The sequence below is a fragment of the Rhea pennata genome, chromosome 16, assembly GCF_028389875.1.
Source record: "Rhea pennata isolate bPtePen1 chromosome 16, bPtePen1.pri, whole genome shotgun sequence".
Classification (NCBI taxonomy): Eukaryota; Metazoa; Chordata; class Aves; order Rheiformes; family Rheidae; genus Rhea; species Rhea pennata.
Window position 1 is genome coordinate 16,282,047 of NC_084678.1, and position 13,379 is coordinate 16,295,425.

The window sequence follows — 13,379 nt, forward strand, 5'->3', positions numbered from 1 at the left end:
CACTGCCTTCATCTCCGCAGCTGCTGGAAATGGCCCTGCACACAAAGGGCAGCGTCCTCATTAAATTTTGCAGAGTGTTGCCATGTGGACAGCCGAAATTTTGTTTTGTTTTATTTTGAGAAGCAGCACGGTAATATATTCACCGCCCTCGGATGTAATGGGGTGACAGATGGGAGCTGGACTCCGGCTTTCATGGGAAAGGCTCGTCCCAGCAGGGAGGCAGTGAGTTTCCCACCTAATCTCCCGTAACCTTCAGACTGCTAACAACTGTAAGAACCAAAGCAATGGATAGTTATTAAATTAATGACTTCATCCCCAAGCCAGTAATAAATATTTTACAGTTTTATCTCTCCACTCTGTGTATTGCTGTAGACAGACTAGACTGTTTATTAATCTAGCTTCTGGATTTATGTTATTTAATTGCTAAACAGCCTCAGCATGGATGGGCTGGATTATTAAATGTTGACATTCAAGAAGGATTCCTCTGGCAAATGGCAAAACCTGAGGAGATGATTCCTGATCTTGGTCTTGAAAGAGCTTTGGGCTGAGAATGGCTCCCCCAAGGTCAGTGACGTTAGGCTCAGCCCAGGTAGGCCCGTATTTGAGCACAAACTTATCTCACATCTCAACTGTTTGGCTATTGCCTCGTGCTTAGTTGAGTGAAGTCTAGGACTTGCTGGGAGGAGAGAAGAGGCAGGGAAAAGCTTTGGCACATCCTCACTTCAACGTGGCCATGCTGGAGTTAACAGCCACATCTGCCTAAGTTTGCCCCCTGCGTAGCCCACGATGCTGCAGGGTCGGACATGGTGTCTCAGCAGGAGCCAGAAAAGCTGACCAGGCTCCTCGCGGGACCCTCCAGTCTCTTGTGTCACTCCTGGAATACAGCTGGAGCATATGTCCTTGCTCCAACCCTTCATGGCTCATGTTTCTTCAGAGGATCACGGGTTGCCACTGACACTCAACCAGAACTGCATCGCAGTTGTAAAAATGAAAGCAGGCCTTAATGGTTGTTATACTTCCTTGTTGACAGGGTTGAAAAAGTCTGTAAATCTGATACTGCCATTTTTACAACGATCGGTGATTTATTCATCACACGGAAGGAAGAGGATGAAGGCATCTGGAATAACAAGAATGATTTGTCAGAAGAATGCATCATCTGTGTGCTTTCTTACAGCCTCATTCCCAGGAGCACTTCTGTATAAAGCAGAAGGCCATTTAAGGATATATTTTCTCATAAAAGTGTAGGAGCAGTGAGTGTGTTAACAAGTGCAGTCCAGAGCCTTTAATCCAGCCAAGCTGTGCTAAATGTTGGTTGTGAGAGGAGCAATTTCCAGGCAAGGGCTGCTCCACTTCCTGGCTCATGTGGCCTCACTTGGCGCATCTGATTGCTCCAGATCGGCAAAGCACCATCTGCTCAGGGCCCAAGGAAGCGAGTCTGATGCCAAGTGGCAGCTTTGGGGAGCAAAGTTTCCTTCTCTACCCAGGACAAGCAGAGGCAGCCCCTTGCTGCCACCCACCAGTATGCCCTTTGAGATCTCTTAGTAGGAACAGTCCTTTCCTGCCCTTTCTGCAGGCAGTCACGCATGTTCACCCCCACCATCCACGTGGGCTCGGGGATGGGAGGCAAGTGGGATGTGCACGGTGCTCAGGACTGGCACCACTCACAACGGACTTTGGCTTACCCACTAAGTCCAGCAGCAAAAAGCAGACAAAAAGGAGAACATTCATCTTATAGGAACAGGGTGAGATAGACCAAGCCTAAAGACTTCATCCAGAGGAGCTGTAGGGAAAAAAAAATACAGAATGTATGAATGCGACTGGAAAAGAAAACCCTTTTTTTACTAACATCTGAAAGCCATCACCCGGGGGCCCAGGGCTCTCGGTGAAGGATGCTCCTGCCGGGAGATGCTAGGTAAATGCTGACAAGTGGAATGTACCATTTTGGCAGGAGAATGGAGGGATGGGTCGTTAGCAGCTTTGAGCAATTAACAGCGGCATCAGTGAGGCCAAATAATGCTCTCCAAGGTCAGTGGTTTATTGACGTGTTTGGAAACAACCGTACACTGACAATTAACTTCTCCCTTGCATGCTCGAAGCAAAAGACTTGTTTTTCTCTGCCATTCAGCTCTCTCACCCTGAACATGTTGGAGGAGGCTTAAGAGCTCTCCTAAGCACACCTATAAACTTACAGTGTACCATCTTAAACCAATTCAATTCCCTTCCCTGCGATAAAGGATGCCAGTTCAGAGAAGATAACATCTCACAGTGATGGCTCCCAAAGCTGCAATTTAACACAAATCTAACCGCTCTATTATGCAGCACAGCCAATTCGTTAAGAAAGGACAAGCGAGCATGTCTATTAGCTCCATCATCATAATCAAATATTGGCACAATGAACTGCTTGGCGGTGCAAAGTCTGTCTAAAAAAACCCCTAAAACAATTATACGCCCTTCAGAATAAAAAAGCATGCCAACCAGTCTTAGATGAATGATTGCACGAGGGTCTACCCGTTCCGCCTTGGAAGATCTGAAGCCCTTTGCAGGCCTGGCTGGTCCAGTGAAGCCACAGAGGCCCCTTCTCTGGGAGGCTTCGGGATCCCACTCTGCAGCCACAAGTGGAAGTGCAAGAGGTAAGCCAAGATTTTTTCAGACAATGGTAAACAAGCATCTAGGGCCTTCAGACACTCTTGAGTTTGCAGTTAGAGTGGCTTTTGTGCCCTGAACCTCTGGACAGACTTTACAGTCTCATTTTTCTGAATCAACTCCAGCCGCTCTGCTTGCATGGCTGATCACGGTAGCCCTGTACTTAGGTTGCACAGGGAACTTTTAATCTCAGGTTTTTGGCTCTGGAGGCTCCCCAGCTCGGTCCCCAGGCCAGTCACTGCAGTTGCCCTCAGTTCCCAACTCAGCTGGGCTGGGATCCTGCAGTCCTCACTCCTGAGCCCATTTCTGCTGACACATTTGGGCCTATAGGGCCAGGGGATCCTGGTCAGGTCCTAAATCTGACTGCTCAGAGGGAGTAAAGCCAAAGGCACTGCTAGAAGAGACTGGAGCAAGAGATGGGGCAGGGACTGGAAGAGCACGTGCCTTGGACAGAGCTGAGCAGCCCTGGAACAGCCGTCTCAGGCTGGTCTACGCGTGAAAATAAACTGGGAAGGCAAATATGCTCATCTCCTCCTCTGCACGTGCATCTTCCACTAGAAGACTGGCTTTGTCCACTGTGAAAGCGGGTTAAAAGCAAGCTACAGAAGTGGCCTCCTTCTGGGCTGCGGTGCCCAATAGCTGCTGAGCTTTGCCCTCACCCTTCCACTCACAGTCCGGTAAATCCACGCTTCCCGCGACCCACCGGACAGGGCAGAGAGGCTGGAGGAAAAGAGCTGGCAGGCTCCAAGCCAAGGGGTTAAACAGCAGTTCACACGTCGACCAGATAAGCCCTGTGATTCTTCTGCTGAGGAGCTGCTGTCTCTGTACCAGGCAGCGGGCTTTGACCCAGCGGCTGAGGGTCCCTCGCCCTCTCCCGCCCCGGTCGACGGGGGTCGGACCTCCATTTCTTCCCATCTCTTGCCCTGGCGGCACTCCTGCCTCTCACATGGAGACATTTGGGGGAATCTGGCGCATCGACAAGGGAAGTGAAGCTCTGGGTGAGGCAGCTGCCCAAAATTCCCGTTTGACCCAACTTACTCAACTCCAGCTGGCCTTAATACGATTTCCCTTATTTCACCTTAGAAGCTGCAGCTCCTGCAAAGCTGAACTGAGTTTAGGCTGCTTCAGAAGTGACACCTTCCGCGCAGCGGGTTGAACAGTTTCTCTTCATCGCCACAGCTTCGAAACACGAGCCGCTTTGCCAGGGAAGAAGCTCAGGTCCTCCAGGAGGCTCATCCGCGGCCGTCACGGCCGGCCGGCCGGGAGTAGCGACGGCGCCTCGAGGAAAACCAGCCCGAAGCTGACCCTCAGGCCTCGGCAAATGCAGAAGGTGCGAGTCCCCTCCCCGTGCGGCGCGCCGCGGCCCGCCGGCCCCGCTCCCCGCGGCGGCGAGCAGCCCGCCGAGCCCGCGCCGGCGCTTCCCGCCGCAAGAAAGACCACGGGAACTCGAGGCACAAACAGAACCGGGCGTTTATTACGAAAGGACCCTGCCGGTACATGAGGAAGTTCTGTCTGCAAAATACATTTCCTGAGGAAAGTAGATCACAGTATTCGTTTTCGCAGAATAACATGTAGCCCGCTATAACTTTCAATGCGCCTCTTTATTATTTAAATATGAACAGTATTCCTGCACATAAACAAGTACTCAGTCATCACGTAACCGACACACAAACGACAAAATAAATATACAACAAGAGCACAGTTCATTTTGGACTTAAATATTAAATAAATAATAAATACAGAATTTTTATTTCCTGTTATCAGTGCCTGAAACCATACGAATGAAAAAGAAAAGAAAAACTGAAAAAGTCTCTCTTCCCCCCGGTGCCCCTGCCCCCGCAAAAAAACAAACCAAAAAATTATCAAAATGTCTCAGTTATAAAATATCTTTAAAAAAATTGCCGTCGTTAAAAGAATAAATAACAAAATATATAAAAAATAACTTGGTTGCATCAAAATTACAAGTAGGAGTTGTAGATAGGGTTTTTTCTTTTTTTTTTTCTTTTTTTGGAATATCATTTTTTATGGTCAAAAGTTTTAATTTTTAATTTTTTTTTGCTTCTTTTATCTTCTTTCCATGGTGCGGTGTCCAGTTTAAAATAAGTATAAAATTAATAAATAAAAAAGTTAAATAAATAGCAAAAAGTTAACATAAGGTATTGTAAATATAAATTACATATATCTTGCCAAAATTAAATAATTTACAGGATAATTAAACTAACTACTTTTTTTTCCCCTCTCTTTCTTCCAGGAAGTGCAATTTCTCTACTTTTAAATACTAACTGAATTGCAGTCACAATCAATTTGGACTCTATTTACATGTTAAGAACGTTGTGTTTTTAACACCTCAAATTATTATTTTTTCCCCTTTCTTTTCTAGTTTTGCACTTGGAATGGGTCCTAAAATAAGTGAACTCGTGGAGTCTGATCCTGCAAACGCTTAAGCATGTGAGTAAATCTACTCACGGCAGCAGCCCTGTTGACTGCAACAGGGGCACCTACGCGAGTCGAGTTGCTCGTGAGCTTAAAGGCTGGATCCAGCGGGAATCTTTCCACTAATTTCTCTGAATTTGGGATTATGCCCTAAAAAACTGCAGGATTGGACTCAAATGACACCAACAGCTTTGCCTTTTAGTGTAGGTCAGCAAACTCCTCCCGGGGCTCTGCCTCCCGGCGCCAGCACCAGCCCGCGGACCGGTTGGGACGAGAGCGGCCGTGCGGGACCCGCGGGCAGAGCCGAGCGCTCGGGCCCGCGGGATTTGCGGCGGCGGGGAGCGTGCTCCGGACCTCCCGGCCCCCCGGCCCGCCTCGGCCCGCCTGCTTTTCGGAGAGCTTCGGAAATGCCCCCGGCGCTGGGCTGGCCGCGGGGCCGGCCGAGGTGCTGCAGAGCAGCTCAGCAAAGACATTCGTGTAGTTGTTCTTTAAGTGCACAGTGGGCTGCGTGTACCGAACTGCTTGCAAAATGCTTCTTTGGAAGAATACCCAATACCTGAATACTCCCTTTTTTTCTCCAGAATGGCGCTGGCTCTGTATATTTGCACAAAATGTAGAAAACCAAACCAAGAAAACCCATTACCATGTGGATATCTCTAGGAAATCAAATGATTCACGTTGGGTGAGCACTTTGCTGGCCATCAATTAACATTTCTCTTTTGGTTGGGCTTTTTTTCTTTTTTCTTTCTTTTTTTTTTTTGTTCATCACAATCTCAAACGTTCTCCGGTATTAACGTATGATCTCTGGACTGGCAGTACTGCGCCACTCTTAGGATGATCACAATAATGAAAAGAACCAGAACTGTCATCAAATAGACTTCCAAAAAATCATATGCACTGGACCATGACACATTTAGAATTCTTCCGTACGAAATATCTGGTATTGGCCTACTCATAATAGCTATTCTCATATTTAAGACAGACAAAGGAATACTGTAGTTGCAAACTCCAAAAGCTTCCCTGAGAACCTTTTTTCCATTGCGCTTTCCACTGGAGATCCAGAACTGCTCTTCAGATTTCTTTCAGAAAATAAAAATAAGCTACTTTATAATACTTACGAGTTCCCATGCCCAGTGGATATCTGAACACCTTGGGGTTGGGAGGCCCAGCACAGGTTCAGATTTACAGGTAGCTTGCAGCTCCAGCACTTATAGCAACATATAACATAATTCACGTGTGAGTAAGTGATCTGGACATAAGACCATAGACAGCATGAGGGTTTAAGCCTGTCACACGCTAGTCTCGGATCAGACAAAACCTGTTCTTGCAACGTTCTAACCCGTGGATCAACTCTGCAAAAGCATGGCAACTCATGAAAGATGCCTGCCCTTCACCAGCTACCCAGCCCCACAGCCTACTGGAGTATTTAACCTTCCATCCTGATCTACCTCATGGTCCAGGTAGAAAAATCCCACTTTTCTCAAGAAGGTCCAAAGTTAAGTAAACGAGAACATTGAGTTCGATCAGTTCCACGTCTCATAAATGGCCTCTTGGTTACATTTTGGTCCTTTTTTTGTCATTCATTAAACAAGTTTTCTAACTTGTAAACCTGAATACTTGGAGTGAAAGTTCCCTCTTACAGTTCGTTCGCTCACTCGGCTACGTCCCACGGCACTAAACCTGGATACCCTTCACGGCTTGCTTGATGCTCTCCAGCAGGTCCTTGTTCTCGGGGTTCTGGTAGCACTCCTGGTTGGTGTACATGTCCGTCAGCGTGTTCACGTACGCCTCAAAGTTCTGCTCGCTAATCGGCTCCTGCAACCAACACAGCAAAGCAGAAGTGGTGTCATTAGTCCTCGCAGGAAGAGGCTGAGATGCCGCTCTGCAACTAATTGCTTGGGTGTAGAGCAACATCTAAAGGTTTCAACGTCAGAGCCTTTTAGTGCAAGGCACTGTACACATTCAGTGGGGTTATTCCTCACAATCTTGGTGTCTGGTTCCTGATCCAGCAAGATTTCATGCGGGTGCTTGGTTTTGTGCCGTGGTCTGATGGAACTATTAACAGAGCATCAGGTTAAGCGCATGCAGACAGTTTGACAGGCTTGAGGCTGAATTAAGCCAGGGAAATGAAAGCCCGGAGGAAGAGAGGAGGCATGGACTGCTGAGGCAACGTGCTGGGAGTCAAAGGCAAAGCGAGGACAGGCACTCAGTCACCTCGGTGCTGTGCTCTGCCCAGCCCAGGGTGCTGCTGCAGTGCAGCGGGTGCTTCGGAGGGGCATCGTGGAAACCTTGCAAATAGCTAACTCGGAGGACATGGGGGAAAAAGAAAGAGAGCGAGGAAGAAAAAGAACAGGAATAAAATGAGCACACACATCTCATGGGCATTATTTAATTGGAGTTGCCTGAAACCTTGAAAAAATATTTGCTGAACAGTTTATTTGACCTTTATGTGTCAAATGCTTTACAGAAAAGCACTCAGTGAGTGGTTTTCTGCCAGTTAGGCAGCTGGGTGAATACCATCCAAAAATGCTCTGCTGGAGAACAGCTTGTCTCCAACAAGCCTGAATTTAAATGCAAACCCCAATGAAAAGGATTCCCAAAAAATGATGGCAGGAAAATAAATCAAAAGCTCATTTCTCTGATCATCCTGATGGTCTTTATTATTTATAAGAGGACAGCTTCCACAACAGCACACAGACCCCCGTGCACACACCTGTTTTTGACAACAGTAATTACATTCCTGGGAACAGAGAGAAGGTAATTAATAGCCTTTTGTGGTTTTAGTATTTTAATGCAGTCTTTTCATTTTGCAGTAACTCTATGGTAACATGCTGTGGGCTGTTAGACCTTGTTAAATTAAACAAAATACATTCTCTTTAAGAATGCTATTCTTTGGCTGCCAGCTATTCAAAACTGAATTGAAACTACCTGCATTATAATAGGAGCTGTAAGATCTTTCTGACGTTGAAACCCAATCCCTCCTGATCTCTGCTTGTGCTGTCTTAGCCTAAAAGGCGCTGGGTGCCCTTGATAAAGTTTCCTATTTTGTGATAATGCTCCCGGATGTAATGAGACAGAACAATAGATACAAAGGGAGAGCGGCAGAAAACGACAGCAAAGGGGAGACACAATGCAAGCTTCAGAGACACGGCCAAAGTACTGATCTTCTCTAAAGGCGAGCTAGGCGCATAACGAGAATTTCTCCCACTCTTTAATTGTACGTGAGCCTTACGGTGAAACTGGACGTCACCCGGCTCCCTCGATCGCGCCGCCGAGAAGCCAGAGCTGCAACGGTGTCTTACCATGTGTGGAAGGCGGATATTGGCAAGACTTTGGATTAGAGCCTGGCTCAACCCTGAGAGCTCCAAGAACAGGGCTTCGTTTTGCTCCTCGATGATTTTGTTTTCCTCCTCAATGTTCTTCAGGTTCTTTTCCATGGTGGATATCTGCAGAGCAAGGAGCCCCGGAGAGTTACGCGCCGCGGTCGGGAGCGCCCGGGGCTGCGCCGCAGCGAGCCCGGCACCTCCTCGGACTCCGCGTGTCCCCGCACACACACCTGCGACTGCAGCTTCACCATGGCTGCTTCCATCTCCGAGTTGGACTCGTTCAGCTCACTGATCTCCTTGTTCAGCTGCTTGATCTCCTCGTCGTTCTCCAGAACTGCAGGGGGGAAAGTCGCAGGCAGTCAGCTAACGCTCTCACATTCACATTTACTTCCAAAAATACGAACTTGCCCTCTTCAGCCCCGCAAAGCACGTGCAGCCGGGCACGGTGGTGGGTAAGCATGCATGGATATTACATGGCTACGCTTCTATTAGGCGTCCACCAAGTCTCTGAGCTCACATCTCGGTGAGAAAGGTTGATAATTAATGGAAAGTTAATTGGCACATGAGGAAGTAGTCAAATTTATTAAACATTTCTGTGTCTGTCTCGGTCACCTGATGCTGTTACCCTCATTCATATAAGTATTTCCAGGGATGTCAACTAGGAGAAAGTGTGACCCAGTCTAGACAAGCAGGCAAGAATGGGCTTCAGGTGTGTTTCTGGGTATGCAATGGCAGCTTAAACATAACTACTTCCTTCCTCATTTAAATCAAGGACAAGAATATCTGATCCATTTGGTTTCTGTGATAACACATTCTAGATAAAATATATAATAAATATTCCACTTCCTGCTACATCTGTAAGATAAAAGGAGTGAAAACCCTTACCATCGCTGGTCTTGAATTTCGTGTTGAGAATTTCATCCCCTGAGAGTTTTCCTTTCTTCCCAGCAAAAGTAGCTCTTGGGCACCCTGACAAACTGAAAAGCAAGTAAAAATGGGTTTCATAAACTCTCGGTATTTATAGGTGCTTATGTTCCCAACAAGAGTTCGTACCATTTGGTGGAGTTCATGCTGTGAGACAGTTCTTCTAAAAGCTTTTTATGGTGCAGAGGAAATTGCTTTATGAATAATGCCCCAAAAGTCCTCATTTATAAAGCAAGAGCAATTTTCTCTCAGCTAAGATTAAAAAATGCAATGTTTCCTAGAAGAGAGGACATGACAGCCTAGGAAAGTGAAACGAATCTGGCTGCTTTGGGTGCCAAACCTTTGTTCTGGGTGCCAAAGTCCTGCTCTGGCATGCTAATAGAAGAACATTAAATTATCACTTTTCATGATTTTGCCTAGTTCACATCTCACCATTTCGAAGTGGGAAAGTCTATGCGCTTTCTCTGTGCAGAAAACTCCAAGCTTGTAGTAGCCTGGCTGAGCGTAGCATCAAAAGCAGCAATTATCACGCCTTTCATATTCCTGAAGATGCGGATGGTGTTAAAGCAGGTAGGCTAGTCCAAAAAAACCCTGCCAAGTTGCCATGTCAATGTAGTCATGCTCCAGGTGGTTTGAACCTTATTCTTTACCTTCTGTGAGTGAGGAAGCTCCCATTGGCGTGCCCTGAGCCATCACAGCCTGGAGTAGGGCAGGTCGGGCCTTCGTTCTTCAACGACTTCCAGGAAAATGAGGAGCCGTTGAGCGATCCTTCTTTCTGCCGGCGAGCTGCAAGAGGGCACCCTGACGCGCTCCGATGAGAGGCATATTTGCCACTAATGTGGCCAAGCCCAACACAGCCAGGAACCGGACACCTAGGCACAGAGAATTACCATAAATTACAGGATGAGAACAAAGAGGGACGTAAGGAAGCGTAAAAAAGAAATTAGGGATGAGCAGAAACAAGGAAGCCTTAGAAGTGAGCCTCAATATTTGGGTTTTTCAACTGGCCTTTCTGTGGGAGAAGCTTAGTTGGTGTGAACAGTCACAGCTCCATGGCCCTTCCACATCAGCTGGGCATCTGTCCTTCCATGTGCTTTAAGACTCCACACACTAAAGGAAGGTGGTCCAGAGGGAGGTATTGATGTCCTCTAACTTGACAACTATTGGAGACGCATCAGAAAAATACCTCCAACTAGTTTTCAAATACTGGCAATAATTACCTGATTAATAACCTAAGAGCAATTGCTCTTAGGTTCCCTTACGCAGAGCTTCACTTTTTTTTTTTTTTTTTTTTCCCCCATAATCCTCTGGGCTGGAAAGCTTCTTCTGAGCAAATAAATAAAGAAACAGAAGCTGAGATCCCATCCAAAATATTGCATCCAGGACATAAGTCTCTGGACAGGGCTTTTAGTGCTTACTGGACAGGGCTTTTAGAGCTTATTCCATATACTAACTGGGTGCAGGTGCTTTTCTGAGTCAAAGCTTGGATGCTTTTAGCATTAGGGCTTTACAGACTTCTGCGGACTGGTCCCGAAATAGCCAGCAGTTTCCCGAGCTGCACACAGCAGCCTTCCGAACGCCGTCTTGGCACAGAGCACAAGAGCTAAGCTGGGATTTGGACACGTGGCCGTGCACAGCAACTCACCGCCACGTAAGAGCCGAACAAGCAGCCACCTAATTATACCGGATCTTTTTGTCGGTAAGGGTACAGAGAGCGAGAGGAGGAGGTGGGTCCTGCTCTGGGTATAAATAATGGAGCCTGAAGGGAAAGCCTTGCAAGGACGGCAACAGGCAGTCAGAAGCTCAAAGCAAGGCGATGTAAGGATAGGAGAGACCAACAGACCTGAGACCCGCAGCCTATACTCATGGTATTTTTGGCCAAACACTTTTCATGAGCAAACCCACACGGTCTTCATTTAGAGACGATGCACTGCATGACTCAGAGTGAACTTTATGTTATTCTAGTAGCTAAAGATTAACTGCACTGATATCAAATTGAGAGCTTTTCTCATAGTTGGAGGTTCATCTTGAGCTGAGAAGTAGGGAAGGAGGGCGGAAAAGCGGGACCAGGTCAGAAGGAAAGCCCTCACTACGACCCCACTGGTGCTGGGGGAGCAGGAGCTGCAGGAGGGGTTGGTGTAGAAGGTGAGGTGCTTTCTAAGTCTGGCACCAGAAGGGAGGAATGGAAACACTGAGTTACTTCTACCAAACATGTAATGGAAGAATCCCTTCAGAGCACTGCTTTTACAACAACAGGTACGGTAGGCAGACAGGAAATTAAAAGTTATGACTGGCCCTTGAAAGAACCAGAGAGAACCAGCACAAACCTCCCAAAAAGGAAAAGACACGGTGGAGGTCACATCATTCTCGTACTTGCATTAGAACAACTGAAAAGCAGGTCACAAAAGCATCTTAAAAAAAAAAAAAAATCCCTGTATTTTGATTGCACCATCAAAGGCAAAGACTGCAAACTGGGCTGCCTCGCGCGGGGCTCCTGACGCAACCCCAAGGCCAAATCGCTTGCACCAAACCAGCGGGCGCTAGCGCGTTATCGCCCTAAACCACAGCGTCATCCACGCGATCACAACGCCGCCCCGCACACAGCCCCTCTTCCACCCTCCGGACCGAGGAGCGTCTCCCGTGCCGCGGGAGGGAGCGTTTGGGAGGTTCGAGAGGGGTGAGGGAGGAGCGGACGCGACTCGGGTGGGCGGCCGGGCGGCCGAGAGCCGCGGCGAAGGGACCCGCTGCCCTGGCCGCGCGCAGCCCCTCTGCCTGGTGGCATCCAAACCAAACTCCGCCGCTCCCCGAAGCCCGGCGCATCTGCTGAGGCTTCTGCTGTGGTTCGCGTTTGTTTAAAGACGCTAGTCAATTATAAATACAGTTAAAATTTTATTACTCAAGGGAGGCTACCTATAAAAGGGAAAATAAAATAAAAAAAAAAAAACAAAGTAGGCAAGAAACAGCAAAAATAACCCTCTTGTCCTCTACGTGAAAGTAATCAGGGACTTGGAGTTTTCCTAGCGAAACGCCCACTGAGCCGTTCCTGAAAGTCGCAAGCCGCGTTGCGCCACCGGAACGAGCGCCCGTGCCGTTTATCCGGCGGACCGCGGGGAGCTGGCAGCTGGAGGGGGGAGCTCTGCACCCGCTATTTTCCCAAGATAATTTGAAAAATGCTGATCTCGATTTTAATCAGCTGCAAATGCAGCACAATTCACTTATAATATCCCTGCCAGCAGGATCCTCGGTAAATTCATAACATCATTGCTTTTATATGATCACGAGCAAATTACTGAATCCTCAGGAGGAAAAAGAGAGGGAAAAAAAAAAAGAGAGAGAGAGCGAGGAAAGAGACAAGCCCCAGCATTTAGCGTGCGCCATTATGGCCCAACCGTTACATATTTTACACTGTTAATTTAACTTTCATTACACTTTTATTGATAAAAAAATAAACCAGAGCCTTATTGTGCAAAACAGCTGGCTTGGACTTTTTTTACATTTTTTTTTTTATTATTATTATTTAACGGAAGCACTAGCAGCGCTTGATCAATTAGGCAGCCCAGGATGTTCTCATCTGACGCCAAGGCTAGGCTGAAGGTTGAGGTGATTTGCTCAACCACATCTGCAGCAAATTACTTGAAGGATGAGCAGCAAAACTACAGGGACTAAATTACTTTCTCCTCAGTGGCAACGTGCAAAGCTCGGACACGCTCCAAGTGGCTTTCGGTCCGCGGATGGAGCAGTGGAATTAGGGATAAGCCTCCTCAATGCGAACCTGCAGGGACCTCCGCTGGAGCGTGCCTTGTGGCAGGAGACTGAACGCTAGCTTTCCAGGGGATGGGGCGACAACGGCATCGTTGCATCGTTGCTGGTCTTTTTGCCCGTCTTTGTTCATCCTGTGAATAACGGAGCGCGGGGCATTGCTGCCCAGGCCAAGGGGGGGCCTCAGTCCTGCTGGAGACTCTCTGCGTCCCCCCTGCTGCGCTTACAGCTCGTCCCTCCTTCCTACGCAAGCAGCGGCTGCATCGTGATGCAACGGCCATGCAAGGGGCCCTT

The 13,379-nt window shown here is 47.7% G+C and overlaps 1 protein-coding gene across 1 annotated transcript in view; it reads right to left on the reverse strand.

Annotated features, from left to right (window-relative positions):
* Window positions 1-6,750: 6,750 nt before the first annotated feature.
* MYT1 (myelin transcription factor 1) overlaps window positions 6,751-13,379 on the reverse strand; it is a 36,031-nt gene continuing 29,402 nt past the window's right edge. The window contains exons 16-20 of the mRNA XM_062588945.1: window positions 9,977-10,198; window positions 9,288-9,379; window positions 8,633-8,736; window positions 8,379-8,522; window positions 6,751-6,891 (exon numbers count right to left, since the gene is read on the reverse strand). Coding sequence (XP_062444929.1) covers window positions 6,751-6,891; window positions 8,379-8,522; window positions 8,633-8,736; window positions 9,288-9,379; window positions 9,977-10,198 — 703 coding nt within the window. The remainder of the gene's footprint in view (window positions 6,892-8,378; window positions 8,523-8,632; window positions 8,737-9,287; window positions 9,380-9,976; window positions 10,199-13,379) is intronic.